The 16,662-nt window shown below is 32.0% G+C and overlaps 2 protein-coding genes across 2 annotated transcripts in view; one reads left to right on the top strand and one right to left on the bottom strand.

Moving 5' to 3' along the window:
• The window catches only part of LOC122529085, a 295,075-nt gene that overhangs the window by 150,174 nt on the left and 128,239 nt on the right, over positions 1–16,662 (top strand). The gene's annotated exons all lie outside the window — the stretch shown is intronic.
• On the bottom strand, positions 7,941–16,417 carry LOC122529083 (elongation of very long chain fatty acids protein 7-like). The gene is made up of 8 exons (XM_043654870.1): positions 16,058–16,417; positions 15,512–15,560; positions 14,838–15,028; positions 14,397–14,477; positions 14,168–14,330; positions 13,384–13,523; positions 9,966–10,166; positions 7,941–9,428 (listed from the first exon to the last, which is right to left on the bottom strand). Exons 1-7 carry the CDS (start codon positions 16,121–16,123, stop codon positions 10,002–10,004), a joined length of 855 nt encoding a protein of 284 aa, XP_043510805.1. The 5' UTR covers positions 16,124–16,417; the 3' UTR covers positions 7,941–9,428; positions 9,966–10,001.

The following is a 16,662-nucleotide window of genomic DNA, read 5'->3' on the forward strand; positions in this document are numbered from 1 at the left end:
TATTCGACCACGAGTGATTACAGAAATTTATAGCTTGATGAATATATTCTATGAAATATGAATATTAAAATTTATTTATCACATTGTATTACGTTATATTACATTGTAAGAATGTTATAAGGGATGCTATATTTTGAATATTTTACACAGATGATGGAAGATAGAGGATGATTTTTTTATTCAAGAATATTTTATTCTTTCCTTTCGACTTATTTTTGCGCGTAGAAAGAGTTTCTACTCGGTTGTGCCGATCACTTACGTAACACTCTGCATATTTTTACCTGTTACGTGAATTCTGTATACTTTTGTACATTTGAATTTTCCACCACTCTTCTCAAGATACGTGCACTCTTCGTATTTGTATTTATTTTAATGATTCAATGATTGGTTCTTCAATATCTGTGCACATTCTTCGTTAGAGTTTTATCTTCTCAATAGAAATGATATTTAAAAATGGAAAGATAATCGATATTTTAATCGTCGAAAGCACACATTTGAATCAATAAATGAGCTACTACAAGCTCCTATTACAAGTTCGAACTCACCATCTAGCAATTCCAATCTGAAAGTTTCAAAGAAGAGTAATTGCAGTTACAGGGATGTTATCGTTCGCGAACGCCAGAAAGTTTAAATTTTGCTGAATTGCTGAATCCGAAAGAAGAATATAGTATAAAAGATTTTTAAAGTTACCTGTTATTTCACAATTTCGTGATATATAAATTTTATCATACAAATCATAGAAACAATACGTATTTAAGAGTTAATGATCAAAAAGATCTTGAACCAACGATATGATACTATAATAACGAAAAGAAGAAATTTTACAAAACATTTCTCGCATTATTCTCTGTCTATTAATTCTATCCTAGTAATTCTTTCTTTTTTCTCGTAATAAATATTCGTCGATCTCAATCCGTGCAATTTTCTGCGTTGAACGTCGTCTCTATTTATACGAAAGATTTTCAAAGACGAGAAAAGATCCACGTGTCTATGAGTAGAACGAAGGAGGTTAGAGGAGAGTGTAGGGGAAATTAAATTAAATTTAAATTAAGCTCAATTAATTAAGCCGCTTCCCCCATGGGAACAGGGCTTCTGTGCCCGGTTGCTGGCCCCTGAAATTCACCTGAAATTCAAGGCAGGGGGTCGGCTGAGAGGGTAGTCAGATCCTTGTCTAGAGCCGGATACGGAACTAATCTCTTTTAAATTAGTATTAAATTCTAAACGGATTCAAGTCGGTGCTCGGTGGTTATTAAATTTCAGCATGCCATCACCAAGTACGCTTTTGTACAAACTAGCATCGCGTCAACCTATGGTCTTCGTATCCTGTCGTAAATGCCACAATCTAGTTTATTACGTTTCGCTTATAACTTGCTTTTCGATGTAAGTATACCTTCGAGCCGCAATACCATGTTCCTAATCCTGATATCAAAATGAGATTAACCTTTATAGACGAAAAGTGAGATTAGTGTGTAACATCATTGGGAAACTTTTTCCCAAAAATTGTAGAATCTCGGATACTTTACTTTGTATTTTGTTTATTTTCTGAATAATGAAAATATTACTTTCGTCACGAGATTAAAAGTTAAATTCTTTCCCGTTTATATTCACGTTCGTTCATATTATTCATTTTTCTATTTTTGGTTTCCAGAAAATATTCAAAATACTTCTTTTCTGTCCTAGATATTTGAAATTTGACAGATGTACGTAGACTTCTCTTGAGAGTCACTTTTTTATGAATTTTTAAATTGTTATCTTACGTGGAAAAAAATTTTAATTGATCAATGGATTTATTGATAATTATTAAACAGTTAAATATCTTTTATAGAATCGAGATATGTGTTAATACTTATGAGCGAGGAGTATATGTATTGTCTGTCAATTTCTTTATTAAATGGGTACTGTACGAGGATAATTTAATAGGATTAAGTGCGTGCATTTAATTAAATAGGTGTGAGAGTTTGAGGAAGGAAATTAATGAGAATTTGAGAAAGAACGTACAGTAATAGTGAGCAAAGAAAATTGTAATTTTATTTTATTTTATCAGCAATGAATTTAAAATTCGCTGTTTTATAAACAATGTTAATATATAAATAGTGCTTAAAATTCTTCGCTCTCTCTTCCTGTTGTAGCGTTAAGCAATATCAGTGGATTATGCGCGTAAATTAATTATTTCAACGTTCCTAAGTGCTTAAATAAAATATTATTTGAACTCTGTCAATGACTATGAAAACTTGATAAACTTGATAAACTTGATAGTACACGTAAATTATTGGCAATTGAAATAAAATACATACACACTATGGTTTTATGGCGTCAGTTTAAATTGAAATTTAACTAGAAATATCTAGAAATAAATTTTGTTAAAATAAAGATACTTAAAAAATAAACTCTCTCAGGCCCTGGCTAATTCCTGCTTGTCGTGAAAGCCGATTAAAAGGACTATTTGCAGGTTTAATCAGCCTTGAATGTGCGAAATAATTGCTGAAAGAAATTATTTATCAGAATAAAATTATTTAAAAATAAATTTTAACAAATGGAAATAATATCACAATATTCCCTAACAATACTAACAATTTGAATCTTTCTATTCGTAATTTTATGAATAAATTACAATGGCTACAGAAAGTATTTGCTCACACCCTTATCTCCCAATCTTTTCATTAAATTCTGCACTTTAGTTTCTTTATTAGTACATGAAAGTACTACTAATTGATACAAAATTTAATATACTTAAGTACTTAAATATTAATTATATAAATGGTATGATAGATGCAACAGCGTGCAAATACTTTTTAAAGCCACTGTACGTTCCATCAAGGATAAAGTATTTAATTATTCACTTAATAATAATTTGTGACCATCGTTTGGAAGAAACGATATTATAAATAAAGAAAGAACATATTTTATTGTAATATATAGACAACAAAAACTTGTTTCACGAAGCTACGCCATAATTATCGCAGGAGTGCGAGTGGCGGTCTGGCACGGTGGAAGACATACGATTACGGCGGGCGATTCGAACGAGCTTTCGAATCGTCGTATCGTGCCAAAGAGCCGGAAGTTGGCTGCGTTCTCTGCGACTCGGTTGTATCCGCCAGACGTGTGTATGCGTTTGGCCGGTATTTAAGCAAGCAGTTACGTCGTGCAGCGTGGCTGCGCAATATGGTAGCAGCGTGCACTGTCTTATAAATTTCACGATATTGGCCCCGGCTGTAAAAAAAGAATCACGGCCACGCGTGTCCCGCCAGTAATGAGTCCGAAAAGGGGATTAAAATTTTCGAAGAATAAAAAACGACGTTCGTAGACTGGGCAATGCAATTGCACACCAGCTGGCCTGGTCGTGAGACAATTCATATTCCGCGAGAAATTAGCAAGTGACAATTCTTGTGGTGGTGATATTTTTAGCGAAGAAGATTTATTAGAAATGAAATGAAATGAGATAGGAAATAGAAAGGTCGATACTTTTAATGCGAGAGTTTCGAATTTGTGAAGATATCGAAAAGAAATTATACATACTGATTTGATGACAACTTGATTGTATAAAATAAAATAAAATTTAAGGCACAAGTGAAAAGAAAATAGTAAATATTTTTTGAAATATTATTTTAGAGGTGTTGTCTATATACATCAACATTTTCAACAAAAAAATTGCGTCATTAGAAACTTTTGTTACTAGTATGTCGTTTTTAAAGAAAAAAGAATAGAATTGTGAAATATAACTCACACCGACGCAGAAGAACTTAAAAATTTGTAATATTCCTAGAGATATACTGCATCTCATGCATAAAGCGCATAGCAGATGCGAATATCTGAAAAGAAATGGAGGTCACTTGTGTGGATGACGTCACTTTCAGAAAATAAATGGCATATTACTTCTTTTAGTCATCTATATATATATATATATATATATACATAAGTTTGTAAGTGTAGGGGCAACACCTGCGGACTGAAATATGTAGCACGCCTGTAAAAATGAATATTAATTCTGTAAGGTATGAAGATTGTTTAAGGATTTTACAAAGTGCCATAGATGAGGGTCAGAAAACATAAATTTTACATTTTAAATTTAATTTTAAACGTTATATTTTATTTTATTATATTATATTTTATATTATAGATTAATTGTAAATTATAATTAATCAATGGTGTTGAATTGATAGTAAATCAGTTTAATAAAACAGTGGGATCTTGAAACTTTTATCTATTTCACTAGAGACACTCTATTACATTTTATTACAATAATACGCTCTAACATAATTGTAATTTCAGAAAGAAATTTTATAAATTTATTACAAACAGATTACATTTAAATGGTTTAAATAACTCTTTTCAAAGTATAAAGATAGTGGTTTATTTTCTTCTCATATTATTTGTTTTTTTTCGTATATGTATCTTCCATTTAAAATTCTTTAATATAAATTTTATATTTTACTCGTTGGTAGTTTCAGCGTTGAAAACATTTTAAATATTCAAGTTTGAGATATTTTTTTTTTTTTTTTAAGCGAAGTCTATCTTTTCCGCGGTAGCTAATAACAGTTTGCCATCACTGAATTTAAACTCTTTATTAAAACCATCGTAGTGAATGTATCAGTAGCATAAAATTTTCCTATAAATATACGTACGCATATAAATACATATTAGAAGAATAAATATTCTAGACTGAATTTTAAAACTTGAAACGAAAATTTCAAACAAATAGTGGACTTTTAATGTGAATACTAAATGGCACTGAGATCTGTACGATGCAAACAACTAACTAACATTAAACTCGAAAGCTTCTCTTTCCAAATGAAAAAACACCGTAATAATCGAGAGACTCGGCTAATGCAAAAATGAGAAAGTCTATCCAGGTTTTGTGTTTAGTTTCGTAATAAGCAAGAACCATGCAGATACTCCTCTTTCAAACGTAGTGAAAAAAAATGAAGTAAAAATGAAACTTTTCAAAATCGTTGAAATTATGTAAAAAACAGGAAGACACGCTTTTTACTGAATACTAATAAATAAAATAAAATAAACTAATAAATAGATTTTAAATAAATAAAATAATAAAATAATAACAAATAAATAAAATAATTTATTTTATTAATTTTAAATAAATATAATAAAATAATAAAAATAATATAATAAATATAATAAAATAATAACAAACTAATAAATAGATTTTAAATGTTTACATAATTTTATGTTTTTATAAACGTAATTGAAGAAACTGAATCTGAATAGAAATTTGTTTCACGTACCGAATATCGCAATAATTATATTATTAATGAAAATTCTTTTAATAGGAATTTTAAATGTAATAAATATTTAATAAATATAATAATGATTTTATCAACTGTAATAGAAATTCATTTGTATTCACTTGTAGTACAATTTATTATTACGAATAATTTGTGATACCTTTTATAAGTTTATTTCAAACTATTTGTTGTAAAAACTTACAAATTTACAAGCAATTTTGAGTTGCTGTAAATGATTGTACATCACTGTGAACAATATATGGAGACCATAGGAAAGGAACGGGAAAAGTCAGAGAAGCTGCAAAAAGGTGGCTCCTGCTTGAAATTTGCAAATCGCAGAAGTTGTGGCACGACAAAAACTTCACAGTGTCGGGCATGAACAAACCTCGCCAAGTCTAAAAAATGAATTCGCCGAGCAAAGGCGAGGCAGCTGGTTGCACGGTCATACATTTCGGACGAAAGGATCCGCTTTTTCCCTTTTTCTTTCCCAGGCATAAGTATTGCATGTGACCACGAAGGACGCCAGCATCCTCGTTTAATACTTCACGGCGGAAGTAATGCATTCACGGCCTCTTTAATATTACTAATTCAGTAAAAGGGAGAACGATTCTCTGTTAAAGTATAGGAAAGTACTATAGAACGAGAACAAAAACAAAAACATAACTTTATCTGTGACATTGATACGACGTTAAAATTGTCTGATTCGACCACTACGGTGGTCAAGATGACAAATTCGTAATTTTTTCATGGAAATTTTCTGGTTTCTTTTTCGAAAATGAAATACTTTTCTAGATTTTTTTCTTTCATCGTCTGTGATTCTATCGCTGGTAACCAAACTTTGTCAATATTGTATCAGTTCACTCCGCCTTCTATTAATATTTCTTTGAATGTTACAGTTATAATTTAAATATTCAAAGATATCGTAAAAGTCCTAAAAGCCTAGTGGAAAAAAGTAAAGTTGGAGACGATGTTAGAGGACAAAGTGTTATTCTTTTCATACTGTTACAACTTTCCAACAAGTGTTGACTAAAGAAAAGTTGCATCGTTAAAAATGTCTGCCATTTATTTGTTCATCTTATAAATTTCATTTTCGTAATCCTCTCAAACATGAGGTGATGAAGCTGAGGAGCTTCGTACGTGAACCAATTCACTTTGAATTTCGACAGAGGAAGGGAGTGAAGGGTTCTGTGTCGGTCAAAATTTCTAGATAAATAGCCGGCGTTAATAAACTCTTATCGGCGTGCAACCATGCGTGCCGACTTTAAACCACAGACGCGTTAATCCTCTATGCTAATTTTGGGCGACCAGGAAAACGACGACTATAATACTACCCTTTTAGACACGCGTGTCCGTGAGAGGGAACGCAGCCATATACAAGAATGATGCCTATAACCGTGTACTCGCAAAAGGGGATATAATATTCAAATACTACCACGTCAAAACTTTAGGAGGGAATGTATGAATTATCGTAGGCAATTTTAGTCAACGAAAAGCATTGAAAATGAGTTATTATTTGTAATTATTTGTATTCTGAATTAATGTCAATTAATCATTATTGAAAAGATTGTGTATTAGTTTTCATTTATTAATACAATTTTTCGTTTATTTCTGAAATAAGTTTGAAAGTTATTATAGATATTTTTAATCTTAGGAATCAATGAATTTCTTAATTTTTATTAAACAACTAAATTTAATTATAACAATTTATTATTATAATTAGAAATACTTAACACTAATAAGTCATAATAGTGTTAAGCATTAAGCATTAAGGACAATTAAAAAACAATATAAAATGTTATGTAATAGTTTCAATTAAATATATTTATAAAATGCTAGATATATATATAATAGTAGATTTACTGTTTGTCGAACTTGTTTCAGCGGCATAGAGAAGTAGTTAAATAACTACAAAAAGGATAAAGAGAACAACAGAATGTATAAAAAGCTATTTAGGATGTATAAAAGTAATTTACATGACGTTGTTACCGAGAAATTTTATATTTTCCTATTAAGTTGAGTAACTTTTAATCGAAACACCCGTTCAACTCGTTAGACTTGTTAAAACTTGAGAAGTTATAGCCCCTGTTATTTGATTACAGGTTACGTCTGACAATTGGTAGTCTGTGACTACTTGCTCATCTAAATTGCGCCTTTGTCTTGCGCACTTTAATACAAGTTGACTGAGACCTTCTGTACTTTGATAAATTATTTAATTTAACGTAAATCACCAATAAATTAATAAAAATAAAAAATAAATAATAAATAGTAAATAAAAATAAAAGTGTATCACAGTGATATATAAAAAAATTAATAATTTGTATATTTCAATTTCTTCTTATTTATACATTTTATTATTTCATTACGTTTTCAAGTGCTTAACAATTCATTTGAAACGTATACATACATCCATATTTTTTGATCATAATTAATCCAGCAAGCAGTTTAGAAGTACACACGTTCATGTATCGGCAAAGCAAGATTTGTTTAGTTACATAAAAATATTTCTGCTACATTCATACATTTGATTTCATGTTTTATTATTTTATATAATATAATAAAATAACGTTTTGCGCAGAATGCATGCAACGTGGGCAAGTATGTCTATAAAATATCCAGATATTCGAAGTATTTTTATGCAATTTTAATTAATTCTATTTTTTTAATTATGTTTTTGAAAATACGAATTTGCATGGAATTTCACACTCCAATAAATATATTATACACTTATGTCTATTTGTATTGTATTTAGTCTGCACTGGTCTGACTGTGCACGTACGGCTAATACTACTGAAAAGGCTAACAGATCTGTTCATTTATAATGATGAATGCACAACGCTCAAATACTTGAACTTAATATTCTTTATTACATACATTTCAGCTTGTCGTTTCCAATACATTTGTAAAATACACGTTCGTTGCATAATTCCAAAACTTACATGGTCCATACAAGAATATACTAGAACTATAATTAACATTTTAACTTCTTTCAAATTCCCTCGACGCGGAAGTTTATCTAACGCGGATCTATCCAGTTGAAATTAACCGCTAAAAGCGAAAATATTGAATATCCAACGTCCTGCGTAATCGCGATACAGAATAAGAGAGAATAAAAAAAGAATCTAAGCTACGAACGAGCACCACTAAAAGGAGAACACTCCGCAAAAAAGTATTCAACGAACGTTAATGTCGATCCGCTGTCTGCCGGATTTTAATAAAATTAGAATCACCACTATAGTGTCGAAAGTGTTAGCACTGTCTCGATATTACGCGAAATAAAATCCAATGCATTTCGATCCCTCGCTCACTGGCAAAAGACAAAACAAGAAAAGAAAGAAAAAAATAAGAGAAAGTAGAGGAAAAAGAAAAATTCGAGTGAAAATACTCTTGCGAGGAAAATACATACCAGAGTTGGGTACTGTTTAAAACAAATAATTATTTAAATATATTCATTTCAGTCGAATGTTTTATTAATAAAAAATAATTAAATAAACTAACTTAATTCATATCGATGAAAAACTATTACGTCTATTATAATTGTTCATTAAAAATAATTGTAAAAGTCAATATAATAGCAACTAAATTCCCATAATAAATTCGACTTGATCAGTTGTTCATTAGCACTATAACGACCACTGTCATGCGATTTTTAGATAATTAATGACGTTACTGTAGTTTCGTGTATTTTTCAGCAGTTAGTGATCATCAAACAATTGCGATAAATTTAAATATTAATATATTTCTATCTAGATTTATTTTCATGTTTCCTTTATAAGTAACAAAAATCAAATTTTGTAGATTCTTAACAAAACTCAGCAATATCTGATAAAGATTACTAGCAAAGCCGATCTTTATAGTGCTAGTTACTCAACAAAATCAATATTTCCCCTTTTGTAGAATAAAATTTTGAATTTGCAAGTAAAATTTCACCCAACTCTGATGCGTATACGTCAACTTCGGTGTTATGTCGTGTCGTGTGCCTGTTTTCCGATGCATGTCTTTCTAATGTGTTCCGCCGGTGCGATACATCAAACGTTCGTGATCCACGTTCGTTCTATCACGATTTTCCACGAAATTATCACCATGTAGACACGCCTCTTCGAGAATGGAACAGCGAACAGTAACTGGCCGGTATAGCAGGATTTCTACGATTTTCAAAGCAGCGTTCGTACAGCGTGTAATCCGGAATCACCTGTCGATACAAAAAGCGGCTATTGGAACGAGACGATCATTGTAATATTTGCGTATAAATTTATCACGATGATTAATTTACGCCGAATTGATATTCCAGGCGAAATTAAAACAGCGTAATCGATATCGTTCGGCCATAATGAAATAATTGTAAAAGTTACAGGATAATTGATATACAGTACGATAATTGGTAAATTTGGAGGAAAATTATTACTAAAATAACGGTCAGAATATCAGTCGCGAATAATTACAATTCTATGTTTAATCGAGTCGCAATATTGGCACGTGAAACAAAGAGTGAATAATATAAATATGTTTCTGCTTAATTAAAGAATATTTGATTGAAATCCTATTTTCGTGCAATTACCGAAATAATCCTGTTAGAAGTGAGTATTTTCAGACGATCATATTTTCAAAATGTGTCGTCCAATTTAGAATAAATGCACAAAATTTACGTGAATGTCTGATAATTTATTGACTCGGGAAAATGTGAATGTAAAAACGATACTTTTAAAAGCGATTATAATGTTTACTTACCCTGTTTACTTACAGTTTTTATGACTCTTTAAATCTTTACTCCGCCTTTTTTCTGAGATACGATTTCTTGTAGTAGTCGCAAAACATGTAAAACATGATAAGAATCTGCGACATGTAGATATAAGCTATTGGTTTTCGATTTGGTTCGCAAGTAGGCAACAAAGTTTGGAACGTGTGACATATCATGATTATAAACTGGAACTGAAAGCATAAAAGAAGACATATTTTATTTTTGATACAACGAACAAACCTCGTGTTTCTTCGAAACAAATCGTATGAAATACAATGTTGGGCAAAAGAAGTTTCATTCGAGTATATTATTTTACTAATGTTAATAATAATCGTTGTATTCGTTGTTCTTCTTAATCAGAAAATTATAGATTGTGTTATATACAATAAGTCACAGAAATATTCGTACTATCTTTTAGCAATTTCAAACGATTTGTATCTTTTTACAAATAAATTCCAAAGATTCGTATCAGTGAGAATTGCAATGAAGTTTCGGTATTAAAAAGAATTCTGAAATTTCCGTGACTCATTCTACCTTGCAACTTTCTTTCATCCGTATTCTGCAGATACATGCATAATTAAGAGCTCGTGCTGAGATGCGATATTTCAGAATTTATCATTGATGAAAATGCTCTGTTTCCTAAAAATTTTCCATAAAAGACAATAAAATTTTCCAGAGAGTGAAAGGGAATGTGAAAGAGGAGAAGAAAAATGCAAGGGAAATGTGAAAAGAGCGAGTCGCTCCGAAGGAGAAGCGCGAAACGAAAACAACGTTGTTCACGCACAACGGAGCTTAATAAGGCCTCTCTCCGCGTTGTAGGTAAAATGACACTCTAGCCTGTCGTGGCACTCTTCACCCGAAGCTGCAGTTCCACTCGTCGCAGCGTGAAACGGTTTAAAACTCGAAATTAAACGACCGCGTAACCCGATAAATCGTCCCGTAGATATCCAACGGAGGAATAAAAGTTGCCCGACGACGGATTATTTAATTAAAAAGCGGCAGCAGTCGCTGCCTTTCTCGGTGCGCCTAACCCGTTGTTTTCTGTCGAAACTCGAAACGTAAATCGAATCACCGCTAGTACACGTGTAATTCCGCGTCGGGCACTTACGACCCTTTCAACCTCCCTGCAAAAAACCTGGTTATCGAGTTAGACAGGGCCAAATACGAGCCAATATGTGCACGTTAAACGTGAAACGTGTGTGTACAGGATGCGTCAAGAACGTTGGACAGAATTGCTGACGCAGAGAATTACCGAAACTGTTGCTCTCTAATTTTCATATTAATTTCACAATTTTAATTCGTAATTTCTTCGTGTCAATTTTGCGACTTTAATTTACAATTTACATATCTGTAAATAATATAACATTAATTTCAATTTATATTAATATTAATTTAAATTCGATTTTAATATTAATTTTATAATTTTAATTTATAATTTATTTAAATAACGCAGTAACAGTTAACGTGCGAGTAATACGTTTTGAAAAATGTTTTTAGTTTCGGTAGTTTTGTAATTTTTCGTAAAAAGTTTACAATTTTACGAGTACTCATACTTTTAGATTTTTATCTTTTTGATATAAATATTTTAGTCGTTGATAATATAGTAATAATCTATAGTTGATCATTTCTCACATATCCAATTTTCTGCTCAACTATTTTTATACACCCTGTACCTGATTCGAACAGCCTGATCGCAATGAACGTCTATGTGCTGTCCCATACTTGTTCGCGAAAACATATTGCACGATGGAGATCCGGTGATCGGAGGCGTGACCGTATTTCATTGTTTCCCCAAGTGCTCGAACGAAACTCGTGCAGTTTTTATTCATTTTTTCTCACGATTCCTGGCTTGATTGGCGACTCGAATGAAATTTTCAATAGCGTAGTCACTGTGGCTAAGAGCATACCAGTTCCGATGCACGATGTTTGACTATCGATACTATTCCACTGAGAATTCCACTCGTGAGATATCTAGTAATTTTTCCTTTTATAACTCCGTTACAAGAACGATGACATTGAGATTTATAAGTGAGAATTTCGGATTTCACAATATTATTATTAAATAAGAAATACAGAATATTTATAAGAAATTCATAACTGAGGTCTTCTTACGCAATAAAACATAATAAAATTAACAGAATATTAATGAAGTTTTGTAATTATTTTGATTAGTCTTTCAATGAGTCTTTGATTATTATTTTAGTGAAATTGTTCTGTATAAAACAAATTATTTAGACTTAATAAATACCTAATATGTAAAAATGAAACATCGTACGATTGAAAATCAAATTTGTGAAGACTGCGTACAGTATAAAAGATTGAAGACAATGTCCAAAAGAAAATATTGTTTGCCAATTCATTATTGAAATATGATCAATAATCGAAGTACTGCTTGGAATATTGATGACTAGAACAAATCTGATCACGTTATCAGAAAGCCTCCAGGAATCACGTGCTAACGAATCTGATATCTTGTCAAGAAATCACAAGAGGATAAAATTTTGTGAACGAGCCTGACGTAAAGTCAAGGAGGGTTAGGAAAACGTATGTGCAAACGAATTTGATGCAAATGAATTGTAGAAAACATTAGTTGAAACTCTCTCGATAGATGTGACTAGAAAATTCACGTTGTACGAGAATATTTATATATCGTAATAAGGAATAATAGACAAACAGAGATGACAAATGAACCTCAAAGATGAAAACGTTCGACGTGAGAAGTTGGATTTACTACTGAACCCGTAACAAATAATATATTTTTGCAGGAAAATGATATGTTCCCAATGAATTTTCAACTCTCCACGACTAAGACTACTCGTGATCTATCAGATAATTAAAAATAATATTCCCAACCGATATTGAAACCATACACTTCACTACCAAAAAGTCGTACCATAATTATAAAATCTCTCAAATTATACGGACGTAGCCCGTAAATTTCGCCCGCCTCCTCACACCGACACACCCTCACATCCGCGCAACATTCTACGCTATTACCATTATCCAATCGGCCAGTTTCGCAAACAGTTTCGCCAAACGATCGGCCGAAACAGCCACCGCAGATCGGCCCCGGTATTTTCTACGCGTTATTCGCTTATATAGATTAATTTACTTAGCCGGTCGCGTATAACCGGCCGGCCCGAAACGTCAATAGCAATTTCACGTTGGAGAAAAAAATTCGGTGCAGGACAGGCAATGTAATTTTGTGATTACGCGATACGCGACGGTGCACGGTGAAATGAGCGAATAACGCTCCCAGCACGGCAATTCAACGGGCGCAGCGAAACACACACCCCCGCTCGACAATATATGCATTCCGGACCATGGTGTATGTGTGCGTGTGTGCGTGTGTGTGTATGTATATGCAACGTGGTAGATAGCGGAGTCAGATAGAAAATGGGAACGTACCATTTGTAACCCGGTAATGTATTGTTTCCAAGGCGCGATCCTCTTTTGCACTTCTGGGCCCAAGCAGGCGAGCAGATAATAGGTGTACATAATCACGTGCACGATGCAGTTTGGCATAATCGTGAACGTCCACATGCCGCCTGTAAATAACAACGACCATTTAACACATGCCGAAAGAGAGAGGGTCGGTGGAAATAGTTCGAAGCTTGGAAACGAACAAAGTTACACGGGGGGTAGGGCGAGCAATGGATTTTTGGCAACGGGAGATTTTATTTACGACTGTTGGAAATTCGCGTTCCTCTGTGTGTTTTATACCGTGACCATTTTGTATCGGGGTAATTTGATACATCGCGGTGCAATTTAATTTTGCACGGAGTTTCATGCGGGTTCTCTGTTTTTTTTTTCTTTTTTTTTTTTCTTTTTTCACTTTGCTTCGGTGGAGAGGTGTGTTTGGAAGTTAATCGGGATATGTTGGAACGATATCGTCGATGCGAATTATTGAGGCAACGATGCAAGGTTGAGTTTCATTTACGGTATCATTTGGCCATTAAATATCGTTAGAATTTGAGATTAAATTATCTAATTTTGATTCAATTGAATTTCTGTCACGAACAGCAATACGAGAAACAAAAATACCAAATAAAATTGAACGCACTAAGTTCTAGCAATTTAACACGAATTATTCTAATCGTACGTAACACAATGAATCAAATATAAGAATGCATTAATCACCAGTATCAGATTAAAATTAAGAGCAAATTTGCACGAATGTCCAAAGATTTACCTGGAACAAATTTGCACGCGATCCACGAAAGAAGAGCGGTGGACGTGTGATGATAAATGTGGAGGAAAGACGCTTGGTTGTATTTTTTCCTCAGAATGAAGATGACGGTGTCGCTCAACTCGAGGATTTTCAACATTAAGAGCCTCCACACCCATCGAGCCATCTATTAAGTACGACATAATTCTCATAATATCGAAATTCACGTTTCTCTAATGCTTTTAGCACTTACACGATAAGATTCAGGATCGTTCGAAACGACGTGAGTCTCGCATCCCAAAGAAAATTTTGTAGTGAAGCCTGACGTAAGTAACTTCAAGCATAAAAGTATATTAATCATTGTTTAAAGAACAGTTATTAATAACAAGATGTTAAAAATATAAGACAGCAAAATTTTATTATTTTTCAGTTGAAGATCACAATAAATACTATGAAATTTGTTAAAATTTATTATTAATGATAAAAAATAAAAAAGGTTTGGTATTAATTCGATTAGATTCAAACATTTAATAATTGTTTAGTTCTGAAACAGATAAAATTTAATTTGAGACTGCTATAATTTTAAATCTTGTTGTCTATATGATTATTGGTTTTTTTTTAAAACTATTAACTAATAGTTTGTATTATAATAAATTATTTTTATGGTACAACTAGCTATATTGAATGAACTCACCCCGTAAAATACAGTTCCGCTCGCGGTTGCCATAGAAATGTTATAACAAATCATAAGTCTATTTAGATTGAATGGTTTTCGATTTTTCATACAAAAAGGGCCAAGATGAAGAACGAAGAGTAGATAAAGACATATAATTCCTAGCAATGGAAAAGGACTGCCCATTAAAAACCAATCTGCTACTCTGGAATCTAGAATAAAGAATTAAAGGAATAAATAAATTATAAAACACAATTCTGTATTATCACTTAATTATAAACTGCATATACTGTAAAACATATATGAAATTTTCAGTTGATACTATAGCGAATGTACAGTAAAGCCATACTTCTTTTTAGCCAACAAATCAGAAAATACCAAAAGTCACACAATTAACAAAAATAGATTTATCATATTTTCTCCATATGATTTTTATATGTATGCTTAAGACAATTGTCCATATGCTAATTTTTTATTAAATGTATATCCACAATAAATGTACTGCAACTTTTATAATCACGATAGGACTGTCTCTTTACACTGAAAACGTTTTGTACACATACACATGCACATACACAATATATTCACATTCAAATTTTCTGTCATTTGTGGTCTCGATTCTCAGAATAGAAACGTTATATTTAAATTATTCTGTGTAATTGATATAAATTAAATTGATAGCGAAGAAAGCTAACCTGCTGCATCTTCCATGACGTAACGATACGTTTCCCAGAATCCCACATTCTGCAAATAGCAAAGAAAGTATCCCAAACGATCTGACAAATATTAGAAAAATCACAAGGTAGAAAGAAATTTTATAAAGGAGCAATCAAGTTACAAAAATAAGAGAGTTACAAACAACAAATATATGCAAACTCTTACAACGGTCAAATAACGACTACTATCACCATATTAAATTAATCATATCGAATTAAACTTATCCGTCATGTCTGCAAGAAACTATAAAAATCATTTTTCTGGATTTAATGTAAAATTAAAATCTTTTTAAACGAAAACAAAAATACAAAGATAAATATCTCTTGTTTCTAACAATACTGATAGTCAAATTAACAATTATTAACGAGTTTTTCGCAACCCAAATTTTTTATCCAATTTACAATTACTATTCAAACGATTGATTTTATAAAAATATTCTGTGCACACAATTTTTGTCCAAAAATGACTTTCAGTTACTTCAAATTGTCAATTAAATTTAAAAGATGGAAGGAAAAAAAGAATACCTGTGGCACGTGAATTGGGAGAGCCTTCCCATCCTGGCCGTCGAGTTTGAAGATATCGACTGACATTCGGGTTACTCTACGATTCGAATGGTGACTATCGACGTTAACACCGTCTTTCGTGGCGGCAACCTACTATCTAAGTTCATCCGCAGGGCAAGCACCCCTAGCAGTGACTCGGGAACAGGAACGTAACACACAAGCACAGTTCCCTGTAAAGGGTTTCTCGCACACCCTATTTTAATACGATAAAGAAACGCGTTCAAGACTAGTATAACGAGGCATATTGCTTGCATATCGATTGTGAGTCTAATCGTTGCATCTCTCATTAGCAGACTGCGGATGTTTATAATTTATATTTATTATATATTCGAATATATTCGACATTTCTGGAATTATATGTATGTATGCACATTGAAAAGTTCAAATCACAGAAATCATCGGAAAAATTTTAGAATAATAGTGAAAGCGTGTTTAATCTTATTGATGCAACATATTAATAATGACAATTATCTCTATAAATAGCAATTGCTGCTGAAAAATAATTTTGAAAAAATCATTTAGAAAAATTACATATGCAGAATAAAAATAAGCTGTGAATTAAAAAA

This window comes from Frieseomelitta varia, unplaced genomic scaffold, assembly GCF_011392965.1.
Source record: "Frieseomelitta varia isolate USP_RPSP 00005682 unplaced genomic scaffold, Fvar_1.2 scaffold_277, whole genome shotgun sequence".
Lineage (NCBI taxonomy): Eukaryota > Metazoa > Arthropoda > Insecta > Hymenoptera > Apidae > Frieseomelitta > Frieseomelitta varia.